A 20176-nucleotide genomic window follows, 5' to 3' on the forward strand; every position below is an offset into this window, starting at 1 on the left:
CTTACAATAGAACTAGCTAAGCCCTTACATAATAAAAATATGTTTTTTTTTTTCATTTTGTTATAACTCCTCCAAATCTCAATTGGTTTTTATGATATTTGGAATGAAAGGCCTTTACATGAGTAGTGAACCACCCAAACATTTAGAATATTTTTTTTAATTGAGCTCGAAATCTTGAAGAGAAACTTTTGTCCCACTCGAAGTTTTGCCCCACTATACTCTATGTTTTTGCAATGACATATTGCAGACTCGGTTGACCTCACATTACTCATGGCATTGCAAATGCCTAGAACTTTTATGAAATTACTATTTTTGGTGTAAGCACACTCCATCATGTATAAATAAAGGATGTCCGGCCTTTCGGCCGAATGTCGTTTGACCGAACGCCATTAGGCCGAATGCCATCTGGCTAAATGGGTTGTTTGGCTGAATTACGAACAAAATATAAATTGAATTGCTACAACACTGATGTGCAGAATTCATGAGTGTGGCCCAATAACTGATCAGCTAATTTATTTGTTGATTTTTATAATGCGATGAGACGTCATGTTTGTCGATATGTAGCGGTAAACGCACAGCTATTCAGCATGACCATGCTGAGGGTCGTGGGTTCGAATCCCGCTGGTCGAGGATCTTTTCGTAAAGGAAATTTTCTCGATTCCCAGGGCATAGAGTATCTTCGTACCTGCCACACGATATACGGCAATGGTCAATCGGCAAAGAAAGTCCCAGTTGGGACGTAACGCCAGAAAGAAGAAGAAGAAGTTACGAGAATAATCCAAAAACTGTAATTCGCTCCCAATACGACAATTCGTCCGGTGGGGTGTGCTGCTGTCGTCGTGATGATGGTTGACGAGAGCAATGTCAAACTCATTCATGGTTTCTAAACATTCGGAACAAAATATTGATTTTCACCGCTTACTTCACTTATGTATGAAATTGAATGAAATCCAATGGTAGAGAATTCATTTATCTACCCAATGGTATTTTTAGGGGCAGCGGAGAATGTCTCGAAGCGTGTTTTATGCAAGCGCAAAAATCGCTCAGGCGAAAGTTCCAATGAAACTAACCTCACATATCCTGGTTTTCCAACCTCAAACTAGTGCTCCTACCAGCCGGATCTCAATTTTTATGAAAGTAGTGCAATAATACAAAAAAACAAACGTATGTAGAACATAGAGAATGGATATTCCTACCTTTTCCGCCTGACTGTTTCACTGTGAACCGTCTTATATCAGGAAAATGAAACTTTTTCCCCACAGCGGCATGTGAAGGTTGCGTGAAAAATCAAATCTCTCATCATCTGACTAGTTGCGCTACCAAAGTATAGATGGCTAACAGTATGTTGCGTTTTGCGATTGGAAGCGTATTCGCTCTAACGAAGGTACGGTGCTGCCATCTCAAAAAAGTTTACTCTATGCGTGAAGCGTCGAAAATTTAACCCGGCAAGGTATAGGAAGTGAAATTTCAAATGCTTATATAAAATTAATTACAATAGCTATTTAAATTCTTTTCAGTACATGTTGATAGACTATTGATGGGCTACATTATAGACACATTATATTAATTTTCATATTTTTTCTTCAATATAATGCGAATTCTATAGCTTATCATAAATCTAACTCCGTACACTTAACAGAATTTAATTAAATTTAGTTTTGAATTTTTTAGAAGAATTTGAAAATTGACTTCCTATGCTTTGCCATGTAAAGAAATCGGAGCTTCACGCATAGGGTCAACTGTGGTAATTGCCTTCGTCATCGCGAATAGCAAATATCTGCTTTTATCATGCAGAATTTCCCCTTTTTTATCGTTGCATTAAACAGGCTGCCGGAATAAAGTGAGCATAATTAGCGTGTCGCGTGGAGTGTCACTTACCGATGGAGACGGATGTTGATGATGTGATGGGCTTCGGTGGCAGATGATCTTTCGATAGCAGAGGATCTTCTTTAATGCACATTTCCCGAGTCGGAGGGGTAACATCGCAGTCGTAAAATGTAACTGACGGTAAATGACTGTGATGATGACGCGTGAAGGGTGATGCGTGTGAGTTTGGTTCATCATAGGACGAGTGGAAAACTAAAGTAAAGAGGAAGGTGATCTGAGTGACCCTCAAGTACTAATTTCTATCAGCATAAATGGTAGTTAATTACTGGTTATGATTCTGTATTAAAATGGAAGGTCTCATATCTCAATGTCAATTTAAACACTCATTTAAATTCCCTGGTTCAGTTTGGTTTATTTGAATCGAAATACGGGCTACGATCACGGGTAGTCATGTAGTACAAGCCGGATGCATCACTCTTCTGATTCAATGGTTCGCCACCCATTTTGGCCAGCCGAATGGTGTCGTCTTTTCCAAATTGTAAATTATCCAGGGAGAGGATCTGTTTTGCCATAAGTCGTTCCTCGGGTTCCAGCAGAGATTCTACAAACAGTTCCCATGATCGCGAGTGGGAGCATATTCCTGGAAGAAGATGGATGGTAAATGGATAACATCAAAACTAATGCAAATGTTTAACAATGTCTAACAGTAAAATTTATATTATATTGTTTTGTTTTTTTTTTAATTCTTTATTAGTAGGTATCATTCCATACATTAAATTAATTTCTTATATCTAGGTGTTCTGCGTTACACAACACTATCATCCTAATTTGGTAAAACAAATTAAAGCTTTTATCAACATTTTGTTAGCAACATTACGAGCAGTGTACGATTTGACAGATAACTGTGGATTATTCTAACAATGTATGTTGAACAATTAAAGTTTTAAATTTTACGATCAAGCCTTCATGCCAAACACTGTCAAATGCATTTTCTATGTCTAGAGGAGCAAGATCAGTAGAATAGCCTTCAGATTTGTTGGAACGGATCAAATTTGTTACACGTAAAAGTTGATCAGTGGTCGAATGTCCATGTCGGAATCTGAACTGTTAATGGGCAAATGCTGAATTCCATCATCGCCAGGAGTTTTCATATTTTTGATTATTTTTATAATAGTTCTCACTTTTCCCAAATAAGTCTCTCAGGAATTTTCAAAAACGTTCTCTTGATTGAGAATATTTTCGAAGTCCTGAGTAACTTGATTTTCAATTGGACTAGTAAGACCTGAATCGAAATTGTGCGCGCTTTCAAACTGCATAGAAAGTTTTTGAGCTTTTTTGCAATTAATTAGTAATATTTTTTTTCCTCTTTCAATGCCGGTATTGGCGTCTGAGGTTTTTATCAAAATTTTAGTTAATTTCCAAAAGGGCTTAGAGCTAAGGTTCAATTGAGAAATCTTTTTTTTAAATTTATTGTTTCCTAATTGTTCAAAACGTTTCTTGATTCCTTTCTGCAAATCCTGCCATAGAATTTTCATTGCAGCATCGCGAGTGCGTTGAAATTATCTTCTCCTCACGTTTTTGAAGCGAATCAAGAGTTTAAGATCATCTTCTATAATCACAGATTCAAATTTTATTTATTTATTTGGAATTGTAATGCTCCTGGTTTCACCAATGGAATTTGTCAAAGTTTCAAGAGCATTGTCAATGTCAAGTTTTGTTTGTAAATGAATATCAACATAAAGATCAGAGTCAATAAATGTTTCATATATACAGTATCGGACATATAAAATGCACCAAAGCCGTTTTCTCATACAAAATAGTCAACTTCAGAGAGCTATATCTCCGCAGTTTCTCAAAAGATTATTTTCATTTTTTTCTGTAACGAACTACAAATTATCTCAATTTTTGAAAGCTATTGAAAAAGTCATGTGAAAACTATTGATTCAAAAGTTACAGATAGGTTGATTTTTGACATAAAAAATGCACCAAGACACAAAGTGATGTAGCTTAGCTTAGCTTAGCTTAGCTTAGACTGACTACACATATCAATGGTTGCTAATCCGTGATTGACCGAAGTCAGTGAAAATGCACAAAGAATCAACTAGAAGATCGGCTGGGATTGGCCATAATCTTCTTCGGTGTGCATAATTCAGTGCCTCTATTTATACATGGTCAATAACGGCGCCAGCCACGTCCTTGCAGTCAGGTGGGATTGGGGGGAGGAATGTTAGTGTGTAACCTTTGCTATTTGGAGACCGTGTTTGCCTCTGCATCTCCACAAAGGTTACTGGGAGGGATGTTTGTTAATGAGAAGGATCGTTGGGTCACAAGATTCACTTTGATAAGCGATTTAACCATGATAAATAATTATTGGTGAGATATAAACATGCTTATTTGTAAATATAATATTTTCATTTAATATGAACAATTTCTATGTAGAGAAAAATTATGCCGACACTTGACGTGACGAACCTTTCAAAGTTTGTTGAATAAAGTGAACCTTTCGCAAGTCTACACTCGTAGTGTCGAACCATTTAATTTTTTTTATTACAAAAATAAAGGTAAAAGGAAATATGTGTTTTGAAAAAAAAAAAAATAGACATAAACAATTTATTATTCAGAGCTTATGTCGACACTCACAGTGACGAACTTTTCATAGTTTGTTGAAAAATCATATTTACGTCTCACCGTTGTAAAGATTAAAGGTGCAGTCATACATATTTTATAGATTAGAAATAGTAGCATGAAAAGAGCTCACCAATTGATCCGTCATCCTTGAGCAGCAACAATCCACTTTCAGCTTTACTCGTTTGCCCGGCTATATAAAAGCACTCAAAGAAAATAGACGCGCGACCCTGCTCGGGCTTTCTTGACGCTCTGCCCAGGAGCAAGCGTCAACGTCGAAAGATCGAAAAGAACTAATCGAACGCGGCACTTTTTCACTTTACTCGACCGACGCGCGACATGTTTGATCCTGCCCTCATCGCCGGCCCCCGCAGGAGCAAGCGTCAAGGTCGAAGGATCAAACACAACTCTGCACCAAGACACAAAGTGATGTAGCAGACAAACTATGCGTCGTATCATTTCGGTGTCTTCAGCGCAATTGGTCCTTATCACTCAATGAACAAATGCGCTGAAGACACCTAAATGATACGACGCACAGTTTGTCTGCTACATCACTTTGTGTCTTGGTGCATTTTTTATGTCAAAATTCAACCTATTTGTAAATTTTGAATCTATAGTTTTCACATGACTTTTTCAAAAATTGAGATAATTTGTAGTTCGTCACAGAAAAAAAAAAATAAAAGAATCGGTTGAGAAACGGCGGAGATATAGCTCTCTGAAGTTGACCATTTTGTATGGGAAAACGGCTTTGGTGCATTTTATATGTCCGATACTGTATTCCAGTCGGCTCGAAAACAATTGAATGTGGAGCTGATAGGATTGAGAATCGCTTCATGGGATATTTGAAATGTAACAGGGACATGAGCAGAATCAAAGCTATCAGGGTATAGAATTGAGAAATATCCTGAAGAGCACTCATCAAATAAAATTCTGCCATTGGAATGTACTTTGAGAATTATTCCATGACCGATGGTTGGCATTAAAGTCACCAATGACAAAAAAAATTAACATATTGCGAGCCAATTTCCGTAAGTCAGTTTGGAGCAAATTAACTTGCTGTCCAGAGCATTGAAAAGGCAAATAGTCAGCTATGAAAGTATATTTACCTAGTTGTGTTTCAACAGAAACACCTAAAGTTTCAAAAACTTTAGTTTCAAATGACGAAAACAGTTGATGTTTTATACGCCTATGAATGATGATTGCAAATCCCCCACATGTCCCATCAAGTCGATCATTACGATAAACAAAAAAGTTAGGACCGTAATCCGGGGTAACATTGATCAGCGGGGTAAAATTGATCGCAATGACCTTCTTCGTATAAAGCTCGAATCAAGATTTATTGATGAAATATTTTCAATGCACGAGTGGTGATTGTCTTTCTTCTATTCATGAGCTAACAAACAATGAGGTTTTTGCGAAAATTAAGTTGTGTTCATGTGTAAATTTTCTAATTTTTGGAAACAATGATTTTCTTGATTATGCATGACACCATCAAAGAATCATGTCTCACATGAGTTCTGAAAACGTTATGAGCAAGAAAAATGCGGTTGTTACTAAAAATGACATCGCCGAAAACGATTCCGTTGTCAAAACTTTCATAAATATGTTCAAAATAGCATAATTCACAAATTACTGCAAAGCGTGCAAAATTTCCTTAGGAAATTGCATACCTTTAGGCGTATTCTACAATCCAAGGTGTTTTTAATTTTGAAATAACTTAAAAGGTAAATGACTTGTAAGAGTTTGGCCTACATATTCGGCTTCAGGGACCACGATTTTAGTAAGTAATGATATTTTCAATATTACCGATCGATGTTTTCATGCGTGATCAATGTTACCCCATATCAGCTAAATAAAAAAATCACTTAAAACATTTTTTTAAACATGCTTTAAACTTTCAGAAAACAAAATACAGTACATAGACACGAGCAATGGGTGCCAGTACTTGTTTTAAAAATATAAATATTCAAAAAAAAATGATCAATGTTACCCCGGATTACGGGACTTTTTTCAGTTTGGATCCAGGTTTCAGTAATAACTGCTATATGCACGTTATTAGCCGTAAGAAAATTAAACAGCTCGTCCTCTTTACCATTCGAAGAACGAGCATTCCAATTTAAAATATGTAAATTATTATTTATTGGATCCATTAGAAAAACGTAATCCAATAACAATTTGATTTGTAAATTTTACACCAACTTGGACTGCTTCAGTCATAGTGGTGGCTTTGAACATTGCATCAATCATAAGATTCAATTGTTCAGTTAGAAAATTAAAATCAGAGGCAGACATATCTCTTGAAGTGGGTACATCTGATGATTTCCCATTAGAATTTTCGGTAGACGAAGAAGCGGAGTAGGAGTTACCTGTGGCGGTAGGGTTTTTTTTTTTCATTTGATTTGAAACAAGTAGAATGGGTACTCATAGTACGAATAGGGGAGGAGTTCAAATTACCTGCTAAGATATCGGCAAAGGATTTTCCGATTGAAAGATTCGAACGGCTACCCGATGGATTAAAATTAGTTTGTGAATGAGCATGATTATGATCTTCCTGGTGGGTATGATTCCTAATCAAGCGATCGTTAACTGAAAAATGAGCATTGTTAGATACTCTACCAGGGAAATTCCGGAAACGACCGTTATCGTAACGGACGTTACTATTCATCTGCCTGGCACGAGCCTCAATGATTCTCCTTAGCGAAGGACAATTCCAGAAATTGGACTTATGATTGTTCCCGCAATTTGAGCATATGAACTTGGTGGTATCTTCCTTCACTGGATAGACGTCCTTGGCGTGAGAAGAACCTCCGCAAGTCTTGCATTTAGCATCCATGCAACAATTGTTTGTACCATGACCCCACTTTTGACACCGACGGCACTGAGTGGGGTTCCGGTAATTTCCTCCAGGTTTCTGGAAATGTTCCCATGTCACACGGACATCGAACATAAATTTGCTTTTTTCTAAAGCTTTAATATTATTTAGTTCTTTTTTGTTAAAGTGTACTAAATAATATTCTTGAGAAAGCCCTTTCCGAACAATGCCAGATTGTGTTCTCTTCTTCATAATGATTACTTGGACTAGGTAAAATCCAAGTAAATCATTTATTCCATTTTTGATCTCTTCAGGTGACTTATAGTCACTTGAGAGACCTTTCAAGACGACTTTGAACAAACGTTCAGTTTTGTCGTCATAAGTTAAAAATGTGTGCTTCTTCTGTTCAAGATGTTTGAAAAGAAGTTCGCGATCTTTAAGAGTGTCTGGCAAAACGCGACAGTCTCCTTTCTTTGCGATTTGGAAGGAAATTGATTCCCCTAATGGAGTTCAAGATCTCCGGCGGCACTCTTTGCTTCCTCACTAGAATCAAAAAGGCTGCTTCGATTCAGTGTTCGGAAAATTTGTCTAGAGCATCGAACTGATTGCTCATTTCGATGCAATTATCAACATTATCCATTTAATCCTTGGAAAAAAGTTCGCATTCCGGAGAAATGTCCTTTCATCCATTCTTGTCACGTTTAGTGACAGTTTTGAATCCCACTTTTTTGGAAGGAAGTTGTGAATTCAAAGATTCACCCTTCCTTTTGTTTGTGGTTGCAACCATGTTTAGTGAATAAACGAAAGAAGACGAGACCTCCTAAGAGGTGTTTTCCTAAGACGGTGTCCAAGAAGGATTACCACCGCTAGCCTTCGCCAACGGGTCCAACGAAAAATCTAAGGCAAGGGTCTAAACAAGGATCGTAAAGGGATCAATAGTAGAAAAAATAGTACTGAAAAGTACTGTTTTAGTAGCACTGAAAAGTACTGTTTTATTGCTTTAGGTAGTTTTCAAAAAATTTCCAAGAGCAGAGAAAATTCGTGTACGCACTAGAAGCATTAACACACGTTGGCGTCTTTTATAAAAATCGTTCTTTGCATGATTGAGACAGATAAGATTTTTTATCTGTGTAATGTTTTCACAACTTAACTTTTAATATTCCTATATAATCTAATACCTCTTTATTTTAACCCTTTTTTTCTTCTGTCGGGTGTGGGATCACTGCGTCCATTTGTTAGGACTATTGTGATAACCTTGAATTTTAAACCTTGAAGTAACGTTCAAGGTCGCACGTAAGTTGTCAAGATTAGAGGGATTCCAATAAATTGGTCAAATGAAGTCAAGTAGGGTAGTCTACTTGACGATTATCGGCAATTGGAATCAAAAGCCAAATCCACAGTATTTTTATATCAGCTTCTCGCTGACGAGATTTTCGAGACTGAACAAATTTAGCCCGAAGCATCGAAGCAGTTGTTATGGGAAAGGCTTCCGATAATAGTCAGATGTTTGAAGCGTTGTAAAAATGCTTCCAAAAAGCTTTAACCAAATCTGTCAGTGTGAATTGATAGAGGACTGAGCAGCGCATAGAGAGAGGTTAATAGACTAACACGTAATTTGTCTGCTTATGTCTATGTCAGAGAAAATTACAAAAGAAGCGCGGCATCGAGTTACACTGCCGAAAATACGTAAATTCATGCTATCATGCTAGATAAAAAATACTTCCAATATTTACATGGAGAATATTTAAACCAATTGGCAAATTCCATTTAGAATTGCCATTTGCCCGATAATATTCGATTAAGATAAAATTTTAGACATCTTTTTGGTACGGTAGAATAGAATCACTGTGACTGTTTTTGGTATGGTACAAAAGATCGATTTTACTCAAGAATACCTTCTGAAAATGGGTCTGGAATTTTTGCTTATTTGAACAATTCGGATTCCAAAACTGTTGATTTTAGAGCAAAATATTCCATGGATAAGATGAAATGCACAAAGTTGTTTTTTTAAATTTTTTATCATGAAGAGGTACAAAAATAAAAATTCAATTTGTAATTACATATTATATCATATAACTAGGTAAACTCAATTCACCTAAAACAAATCTGAACAGCGAAAACAAATAAAATGTAATTTGTAATAATAATTTAATTGAGTTCAACCTAATTTGGATGATAGTGCTTCCTAACACAAAACGCCTAGATGTAATAACATGGTCATAAGTATGATTCATTACCTGCAAAATTGAACCCACATCCTGGTTGCACAACTCCTCCGTTGGGATAAAAATCTGCCGTACCAATTGGTTCCAAAAAACCCAGGTATCCACCACTGGTATGAATCACTTCCACGTACTGTGCATCGTCTCTAAACACTCTACTGTTCTGGTCCCAAAAGGAAACCAACGGATATGCAGGATCCAACGCCACAATCGTAGAGATTCTTCCTCCTCCGACAGCTTTACCGCTTATTCCCGCGACGTGAGCCCCCAAACTGTGTCCTACCACGTACACGTCCTCTAATGCTAGACCCTTGTTCATCTTCAAGTTCAGCAGCATACGAGCAACAGTTTTCCCCACTTCAGTCGTGCAATAAGCAGCAGCAATGTAGTTCAACTTCCCAGCACAACTTGACCAATCCACAACGATCACATTGTAGTCCCAATTCTTCAGATAAGTCCGCCGAACTTCCACATTGAACGGTGAATCCCGATTATTTAACCACCCGTGGACAACAACTCGCGTAGGTCGCGAAGAATTGAACACAGCATCATTAACGTTCTCCAGTTCACTTAATCGATACGTAGATCCAGTGGCGTTGCACCGCGAATAGAAGACAAATAACACATCCGTTTGCTTGGAACCCTTAGCGTGCGATTGTGCTTCCACCACGGATCGATGAACCCAAGTCATTTCCCACGAACTATTGGGGATTTCAATCCATTCAGCAAGCTCTTCGGTAGCATTGAAGCGGATTATCGGAGATGCACACACTGGTCCCAGCAGCATGAGAAGATACATCCAAGAATTCCGGTGCAACATTTTTTTCGGCATCCAACAGCACTAGGGTTGAACTGAGTACAGAATGACAGCAGTCCAGCAATTGGGCGGCAATTATAAATACCCTTCATCTCAGATACGGAAGGTGAAGTTCAGCGTGATAAGATAAGAGCACCCAGTGAGTAATTTGGAAATTCGGTGATGACGGGATAAGAATTCATTCATTGACTGCATGACGTGCACTGATTCAGTTTATTAAGGGACAACTCAAGTAATACTCCATCTTGCAATTGTATACCGTGATGCATTTGAAATTTCCTACAGAAAATTCTTGAAAGGAAAGCATAAATTCGATCATCTCATATATTTATCCTTATCATGATGGTGGATTTTGGTTTTGAACTACCCTTAAGCATAACCGGAAGAAGAAGGGTTTTTGATTAGCTTTTATCACTGCTACGAATTAACATTGACTTTGAACTTTATAATCTATTGATTAGTCTAACACAGTTCTACGAACTCTTGGAATGTATGATAAGAGCGAACTACTAATAGTTTTCAACTTGGGAATTCACCCGTATCCACCAAGTAAGCGTACAGAAGTTGAAAATATTGCCTTTTCGAAAATGTCCATAAATATGTTTATTTCGAAAAATTAACAAATTACTGTGACGAATGCAGAATTTTCTTAGGAAATTGCCTACCATTCGGCGTAGTCCACGGTTAATGTTTTTTGTTAATGATTTGTAAGAGTTTGACCTTCACATTTGGCTTAAGGAACCATGATTTTAGTAAGTAACGTCATTTTCAATATAACCGATCATTGTTTACATGGGGATAATGTTACCCCATTAGGCGCAGAGCTAGCTATTTGGGCACTACCATGATTCATTTCCTCATGGTTTTTCTTTTCTCAGCCGAAGTGTTTGAAGCTTTTCAATAAGAAGCACTTCAATACGACGCATATAGTATCCAAATATGAGCTCAACCGCTTTTAAAAGGTCTCACTGCCTAAGTGAATTCAAAGTTCCAAGTATCCGGCTCTTAATCGGCTAAATCGGCTGGTTTAACGCAACTTAATGGAATACCGAACAGAAATTCACGATTTTTGGACCTGGTGCTAGGCAACGATGAAGCAAGATACTCCTGTAACGTAACCGAAGCGATAGAATCTCTCATCGATCTTGACGTTGACCATCCAGCCTTGGACGTAGTTTTGAATCTTCCTGATTCGATAACATTTGAAGATTGTAGTGACAATTCTCAGATGTATGACTTTCGCCGAGCTGATTACGCTGGAATTCATGCTGCTATTTCTCGTATTGATTGGCAGCCCATCGATGACGCTAATAATATTGACGATGCCGTGACATATTTTAATCACGTAGTTCAGGATATTATTGCCCAATACGTTCCTCTGTGCCGTCCAAAACCCAAACCTCCATGGTCCAACAGCCATTTACGCCAGCTAAAAAGAAATAGAGCAAAATCACAACGTCACTACTGCCGCAATCGTTCGCAGTTTACGAAGCAGGAATTTAATCGCGCCAGCAATGCCTATCGTACTTATAACCGTCTGCTGTATCGTCGATATGTAGTTCGTACGCAAACATCACTTCGGAGAAATCCAAAACGATTCTGGTCGTTTGTCAATTCCAAGCGAAAGGAAGTTGGTTTACCTCGATCAGTACACCTCGATGGACAAACTGCAACTTCAGAACAAGAGAAATGTTTTCTATTCGCGCAACATTTTCAAAAAACGTTTCACGACTCCACCGCCACACCTTACCAAATAGCTGCTGCTATTGAATATACTCCCAGAGATGTTTTCGACTTCCGCTCTTTTACTATCGATGAACAAACTGTCCAAACAGCCTTCAGAAAACTGAAAATGTCACATGCGCCTGGACCGGATGGAATTCCGTCTTGCATTTTAAAGAATTGCTCCCATTCGCTGGCCACTCCTTTGGCCAAGTTATTTTCCCGATCACTGCAGGAAGGCATGTTTCCTGATGAATGGAAAGTTTCCAGCATGTTTCCTGTCTATAAAAAAGGCGATAAGAAAGATGTGCATAACTACAGAGGCATCACATCTTTATGCTCCTGCTCCAAATTATTCGAGATTCTCATAAACGATGCTTTGTTCAATTCTTGTAAATCTTTTATTTCAACTGCTCAGCATGGATTTTTTCCGAAGCGATCGGTTACTACAAACCTAACGGAATTTGTTTCTCTCTGCCTCCGTACTCTGGATTCCGGTGGGCAAATTGATACAATCTATACGGATCTAAAAGCAGCGTTTGACCGAGTGGATTACGGCATTCTGCTAGCTAAGCTTGATAAACTTGGAGTTTCTCATTCCTTAGTTCGTTGGTTTGAGTCATATCTAACAAACCGCTTGTTATACGTGTGTAACGACTTTTTACTGATCAGCTGGGAGATTCCATAGGAATCCCAACCGAAAATACAAGTGACAGCATTTTTGAGTACTAGCTCTCAAGAAAGGGGGAGATTGCGACACTCGCGTTACGTAATTTATGGCTCCATTCGAAATTCTCTGAAATCCCAAATCAGGTAGCGTAACGGAATGAGCATGAGTGCTTGCTATGTGAGATGGCTCACACCCAAGCGATATGGACCGCAATAGGGATTGCAGCACCTGCTCTGGAGAAAAAAAAAAGAATCTCTGGATCGCGTTACACGTGGCGGAGTTTGATTGGCCACTTTTTGTTCACAACAGGATCATCCGATGCATCAGACGATAATCCGTTAACTTGGGAATCGTTTGCTGGGCCTAGATGGGGCAGTTTTGGGTGGAAGCCATCAATCAGTTTTGGAAAGCCAAGTAAGGTAGACCCTAGTGAAAGCAAATCGTCGCAGAAGTTGATAGATACACTGTAGGAGATCAGTAGACGGTTTGATTAGCTATTCTGCCCTTCTACGCCTACTTGTCCCATGTTCTATGTAAACCTTATGGACTGCGGGACAAATATGCGTAGAACGGCAGTATTCAGTTTGAAAGTTTAAGGTGAGAAGATAATCTTGATGGCCGGATTATAGTTTATGAAACCAAATTGTGTAGTTTTCAGAATTTATACACCGTATGCGAAAGTTCACCAAATTTTGATCTGTGCTCAGTGAAAAAAAAGCCTAGGTAAGCGAAATCGTGAAGTTATTTAGTAGCTGAAATCCTAATAGCGTTGGTGGGTAGCTTTCCCTTCGACGAAGGGTTTTTTCTTTGGTTCAGAATACCCCTAAGTGCACCCCGAACGCTCACCTCGCGCGCTCAGCTATTAGCCGACGCCGTTCATCAAACTAGCTCCACTGCAACATCGACTGCCGTCGCTCTTGACCGGCACTGCTCATCGAGTCGCAAGGGTCACGCGATAGGAGAGCTTACGCAACAAGTTGTCGCTTCTCAAGGAGGCACGTGACACCACCGTTTAGGAAATTGTATCTTCGGGTGCAGCTAATCCGTCGCATGACGATCCAAGGTGCAACACGACATCATCGACGGCGTACATCGTCAGAACAAAAGTTGTAAAACCGTAAGTCTTTGATTAGGAACTTTGAGCTCAAAGTAGGGCCCTCACCCCCCCCTTTATAATTGTAACAATACTGTAGAAATCACGCTATGGCCATGAATAGAAAATTATTACTTGCTCGACTAAATTGATTGGTATTTACACCCGTTTTACTTTAATTTTTTTATTCGGATATCCTTTTCTTCTACTTCAAATTTCGTTGGTGTTTCGGTTTGGATGGTCAGATAAGACCGAGTGTTTGAGCCACTTTTAAAACTCGCCCGTAGACAGAGTCTCCTAGCCGGACCTGTGAATAGCGCCAGCAGTCTCTCTAACCCGGGAGTGGCGCTTAAACTGCTGTACGTTGTGTGCACAACATTAGCGTTACACGTGAAAATTAGATCATCGCAATCTGAGAGCTTCACAAATTCATCTGGAGTACCCCAGGGCAGTAATCTTGGACCGCTTCTGTTCCTGCTGTTCATCAACGAACTCTCTCAGCTGCTACCTCCTGGATGTCGGTTGTTCTATGCAGATGACGTTAAAATCTACATGTCGATGATCAGACAGCACTGCGGACTGCAAATTGCTACAATCACGGGTGAACATAATGGCAAATTGGTGCTTTTCAAACTTTCTGACACTCAGCGTCAACAAATGCAATGTCATTTCATTCCACCGCAGACATAAGCCCATCATTTTCGATTACCGGATTTGTGATACAGTTCTCAACCGAGTGGATCAGGTTAAAGATTTGGGCATCACTCTTGACCAGGAAATGAATTTCAAGCCACACTACAATGACGTGATCGCGAAGGCAAACCGGCAGCTTGGATTTATTTTCAAGCTTTCTGATGACTTCCGCGACCCTTTATGTTTAAAAGCACTGTTTTGCTCGTTAGTCCGTTCCATTTTGGAATTCAGCGTTGTTGTCTGGTGTCCGTACCAAAGTTGTTGGATCGCAAGATTGGAGTCAGTACAACGCAGATTCCTTCGGTACGCACTTCGACATCTTCCCTGGCGAGATCCTCTAAACCTTCCTGCCTACGAGGATCGCTGTCGGTTGCTGGGAATCGAAACGTTGGAGCAGAGAAGACGTAGAGCGCAAGCTGTTTTTGCGGCTAAGCTGATCGTTGGTGATATCGACTCTCCGGAGTTACTAAGGCAATTTAATATATATGCACCTGAACGAGGAATAAGACAACGCAACTTTCTTCAGCTCGTGCCTCGCAATCGTTTGTATGGCATGAATGAACCTCTTCGTGCTTCTGCTGATGCGCTCAACAAAGCCTTTACTGCTTTTGATTTTAATTTGCCTTTGATTAGTTTTATCCGTAAATTGTAATTGAGCTAGATTTTTATGTTTTTTTTTTTTCATTAAGACAAACAGATGTCAGATGAATAACAACTTCAATAAATAAATAAATAAATAAATAAACGCATGAAATCTTTTCTTAAACATGTAGCTTTCGGAACACAAAAAGACTACAGTTACGAGCGATTAGTTGCAGTACGTGTTTGAAAAATATGAAACTTGTAACATTTGCATTTTCAAATGAGTTGAAACGAAAATCAAAAAAAAAATTATCATGTCAGATCTAATCATATAATGATGATGATGATACCACATGATACCCATGTGTAGGGTAACTGGGGGCAAAATGCGCCCTCTAAGGAAGGTAGCGTTTTTAGCTATGAAGAACATTATTATAAGCTCTCTTTTAATTATTATCTCATAGACAAACATGTTTTCTATCAAATAGCAGAAACAGACATCCATTTTCTTTTTTCTTGAGTTAATAAATCAATTTTTATAAAATGCTTGCTTATCTGCATTTTTATTTTTTGCAGGGTAAAACGCGTTGCATACATAAGGGAGTTTGATCAGATGTTATTGTTCGATTATAGTATGCATGCTGATTCAAAAAATGTGCATTTGTAAGGTTCAAATTGGCACGTAACTACCCAAGAAACAATTGTAGGCGAGTAATAAACATGCCTGCTTATCTAAAGCTTTACAGCAGCCGTGGTAGTTGAACAAAAGTATAAGTTGTACAAAGTGATGATCAAATGTTGCATATATTGTTAGCAGCACTTTTGTTCCCATGATAGTGCATTTTAATAGCAAGTAGAACCAAAGTTGAAGCAACGTTGGTTGATAATTTAGTATGGTTGTCTAACAGCCTCTTTATAATAATTGAAGATGTGCTGTTTCTCAAGATCCAGACTCTGTTGTTCCATATGCAACAAACATTTGAATAACAAGCTTTTACAATTTTTAGCAACACTTATTTCGTCACTTTCTCAACAATACTTAAATGGGACAAAACGGCAGTGAAAATATGTTTGCTTTGGAAAGCTTTGAATTCAACTTTTCAACAATTAGTAATATAAAAGCTCTTAAACATAGTTGTAGGTACATCGTTGTTCAAAACTTGTAGAAGTGTGGTAGTAACTATTATTACCGACTAAGATTAAAATTCTCATTCACAAGCATTGTTCAACTTCCCAAGAAACAAGTTGAGAAAAGTTTCTGAGAGTTGTTTTATTGGTTGTTTAATAATTGTCTTGATAAAAAGAAAACTATTATTCAATCTTTATTCGCCCAGAAATGGAGAATCTATTCAATAATAAACCATTTGATTAACGTAATATAGTACTTGCTTATTCAATTACTTTACCTTGGCTGTTAAACACTAATAACATCATAAATAGACTCTTCAATGTGTACTCAACAAGTAAACCACCAGTTATCCATCGATTATTCAGGAATGCTTGTTCAGCGTTTGTCTAACAGGGACTTATAATGAGTAATAACTAAATTGTTGAAGAAAAGCTGAAGAAGTCCTTATTGCTTATGATCACCGTCATTCCAAAAGTAGCCGTTGTGCAGTGTTAATTCAAAGCATGTTTTGATAAGGTGATTATTCATCTGTTATTAAACTATAATAAAACTGATTGCTTGAATAAGTCTTACGTTTGAGACCATTTACAAACAATGTTCAACATTGATGTTTACATACACCGCAAGCAAGCAAAATACTTAGACAATGTTTAAACAACATATGTACGATAATTTGTTCGATTATCTTATTATATCTTTAAATACTGCTCTTTATCTGCTGTTCTACATAACCTTGGTTAGAGCAGTGAAGAAGCATGCGCCTGTAAATCGGAAGGTCCTGAGTTCGAGCCTCGACATCCCAAGAATGTTTGATTATTAGAAATTTAATAATGAAGTGCCAAATTCCTGGGCATCCAGATATGAGTATTTGATGAAGTGCGCAAATAACTACCAATGTTATGCTGTTTCCATTATAAAATAAATGTTGAAGAAACATCGAACAAACCTTTTTTTGTCCCTTTATACAATTAATTCTATAAATAAATGTGATGTCTAATTCAGTTGAACAAAACAATTAAAAAGACTGTGTTCAGCATGTGTTGTTGTTGAACTAATGCTGAACAAAGTCTACTATTTTGTACACTTGTTACCATGAGTAATAATGGCATCTACAACTTTTCTTCGACAATTTATAAATAACACGTCATGAAATCCTGTCAAAAAAAAACGCCTAATAAGCATCTCTGGATGTTCGCTGTATACCTGGTGGATTAAATGTTGAATAAACATTATAAAGTCTACTTATAATGTTACTACTGTTTAACAGCCGAGGTAAGGTCATTGAATAAACATGTACTAAAATACGTTAATAAAATGGTTGTTGTTGAATAGATTCTCCATTTCTGGATGAAAGAGGCTTGAATAATAGTTTAATGTTAACTAAGTCAATCATTAATCAACTAACAGCTTAATAAAAAAGTTCCGAGAAACTTTTACAGCTTGGCATTACGTTTGCTGGAGTGGCCGTTTTGCTCCACGAGTCGATTAAAGTTTAAGTCCTTCAATAGGCTTTTTAAGGATAAATTCAACACTTTTTTCGCATGGAATACGAACTATGGGAGTGCACAAGTCGATTCATGAATATAGTTTCAAAAGTTTTGTTGTTTATCGGCCTGGCAAATGGCCTAGAAAATAACATAAAATTGCAACAAAAACAGCGAAATACCTTTTTTTTTGCTTTTTTACGATTTTTTGCCAGAAAAATACTTAAAAATATATATAGAAAAGCATTTTAATACATTTTCCATTATCTTAGGTGAAAAACAGCGTCCCAAAGCACGTAGTTCGGTGGTCCGTTTACTCCAACGGTGCATTTTACACCCAGTTCCCCTACTAATCAAGCATGCCAGTGGTACAGGCAAGATATTTGTTCTGGAATTAGTGATTACTTTCTTGAAGACGGGATGCAAAGAATCATGCTTTTGGGAACTGAATCATGAAATAGAACAAGCACTGCGTTCCGTTTACCATGACTTTTTATTCACGTATATGGGAAAGGATTTTTTTTGCGTGCACGTTTCGATCGATGAACGGTATCAGAAGGCCGGCTCCAAAGGCACGTTCCCCACCAGTTGGGAGATTTGTGCCATCGCCATATTTGAGCCTATTTCATCATCTACCCGATGGGAGAGGAAAGGGAAGGGAAAGATGGGAGGAAATAGGAGTGGGGTCCTTTGAAGAGGGAAGATCGCATAAGCGAAATGAGAGCATGCAGCTCCATACCACAATGGGTTCGAACAGCGCCCTAAAAAGGGCACTGCAAAACGCATGAGCGTAGAGAGCCTATAGCTCATTACCACAGCGGGTTAAGAATAACAGAATGTCCTGAAGATTCAGGCTTCTGAATTCAGTTTCACTTAATAAGTGTTTACCAAGTAATTGGAATCGCATTTGCGAAAAAACTGGACAGTTACATATCAGGTGATACGAAGTTCCATAATCGGAGTCACAACTATCACACACAAATGAGTCAGCACGCTGAATATTTGCCATGTGATAGTTGAGTCGGCAGTGGCCTGTCAACGCTCTGACCAAGAGACTGCAATTCTGCTTTGACAGATTTGTTAAATACTTTGCCACCCTTGGAGATGGCTCAGTAATGTACAATTTTGTTTGACGACATGACTTCAAACTATTCCAATATTGCTTGTGCTGAGTTGCCGCCCAAGAGTTTATCTGAAGCTTCACCCAGCACTTCGAAATTGGAATAGCCGGCTCAGGGCCAATGAAGTCATGCGATGCTCCATCGCGAACTAGCTCATCAGCCAATTCATTTCCAGCGATGGAAGAATGGCCTGGTACCCATACAAGGTTTACAGAGTTGACTGAATTCAGTTCCACAATTTGAGTTCGACATGCGATAACAAGCTTCGACCTTGAGTTGGCCGAAGCGAGAGCTTTTATAGCAGCCTGACTATCTGAACAGAAGTATATGACTTTACCCATTACGCGCTGTTGAAGTGCTGATTGCACTCCACACATAAGAGCAAATATTTCCGCCTGAAAAACGGTGCAGTTTCTACCAAGTGAGTAAAACTGATTCAGCCTTAGCTCACGAGAATATACTCCTGCACCAGCTCTACCTTCAAGAAGGGAGCCATCAGTGTAACATACTATATTGTTTGATATACTTCTTTCTAAATAGCCAGACGTCCACTCTTCCCGTGAAGGGAATTGTGTGGTAAATGTCCTGTAAGGAAAGTTACAAGCAATTGTGAGATCACTTGGAGCAAGGAAAATTTTGTCCCAATTCACTAAAAGTGGAAACAACGAAGTGTGTGTAGATCTACGATTCACTGGACTTTTCTCCAGTAGATCTAGTACCCATAAACGGTAAGAGCAAGAAAATGCTTCTTGTTTAAGATATATGTGTAGTGGCGCAACGTCGAAAATGGCCTCAAGCGCTGCTGTGGGAGTTGTAGAGAACGCACCAGACATCGCCATCAAGCACATCCTTTGGAGATGGCCAAATGTTGATTGGATTGTTCTCACTTCGCCCTTTTGCCACCACACAAGACATCCATATGCCAATATTGGTCGAACAACTGTTGTGTAAATCCATTTGATATATTTGGTTTTGAGGCCCCAAGTTTTACCAAAGGTTCGCCGGCATTGACCGAAGGCCATGCAAGCTTTTTTGACTCTGAAATCAATGTGAGCTGTCCATAAAAGTTTGGAATCTAGAATGACTCCGACATACTTGACCTGATCAGTCACATTAATCTCAGTGCCAAAAAGACGTAAAGGTCGAATTCCATCGCGGTTTCGTCTTTCCGTAAAAAGAACAATAGATGTTTTATTCGGGTTAACCGAAAGGCCATATTGGCGACACCAACTCTCGACTACCTGAAGAGCACTTTGCATCAGGTCGAATAGGGTGCTTATGCACATACCAACTATCAGAGCTAGATAGTCGTCGGCAAATCCATAAGTTGGAAAACCGCAATTATTTAGTTGCCTCAATAGCGTATCTGCTACGAGATT

General features: G+C 38.5%; 1 protein-coding gene across 1 annotated transcript; it reads right to left on the bottom strand.

Moving 5' to 3' along the window:
• Positions 1 to 2219: 2219 nt before the first annotated feature.
• Positions 2220 to 10343, bottom strand: LOC110679382 (phospholipase A1-like). The gene is made up of 2 exons (XM_021853839.1): positions 9502 to 10343; positions 2220 to 2467 (listed from the first exon to the last, which is right to left on the bottom strand). Exons 1-2 carry the CDS (start codon positions 10316 to 10318, stop codon positions 2229 to 2231), a joined length of 1056 nt encoding a protein of 351 aa, XP_021709531.1. The 5' UTR covers positions 10319 to 10343; the 3' UTR covers positions 2220 to 2228.
• Positions 10344 to 20176: the final 9833 nt, after the last annotated feature.

The sequence above is a fragment of the Aedes aegypti genome, chromosome 3 (genome assembly GCF_002204515.2).
Source record: "Aedes aegypti strain LVP_AGWG chromosome 3, AaegL5.0 Primary Assembly, whole genome shotgun sequence".
Classification (NCBI taxonomy): domain Eukaryota; kingdom Metazoa; phylum Arthropoda; class Insecta; order Diptera; family Culicidae; genus Aedes; species Aedes aegypti.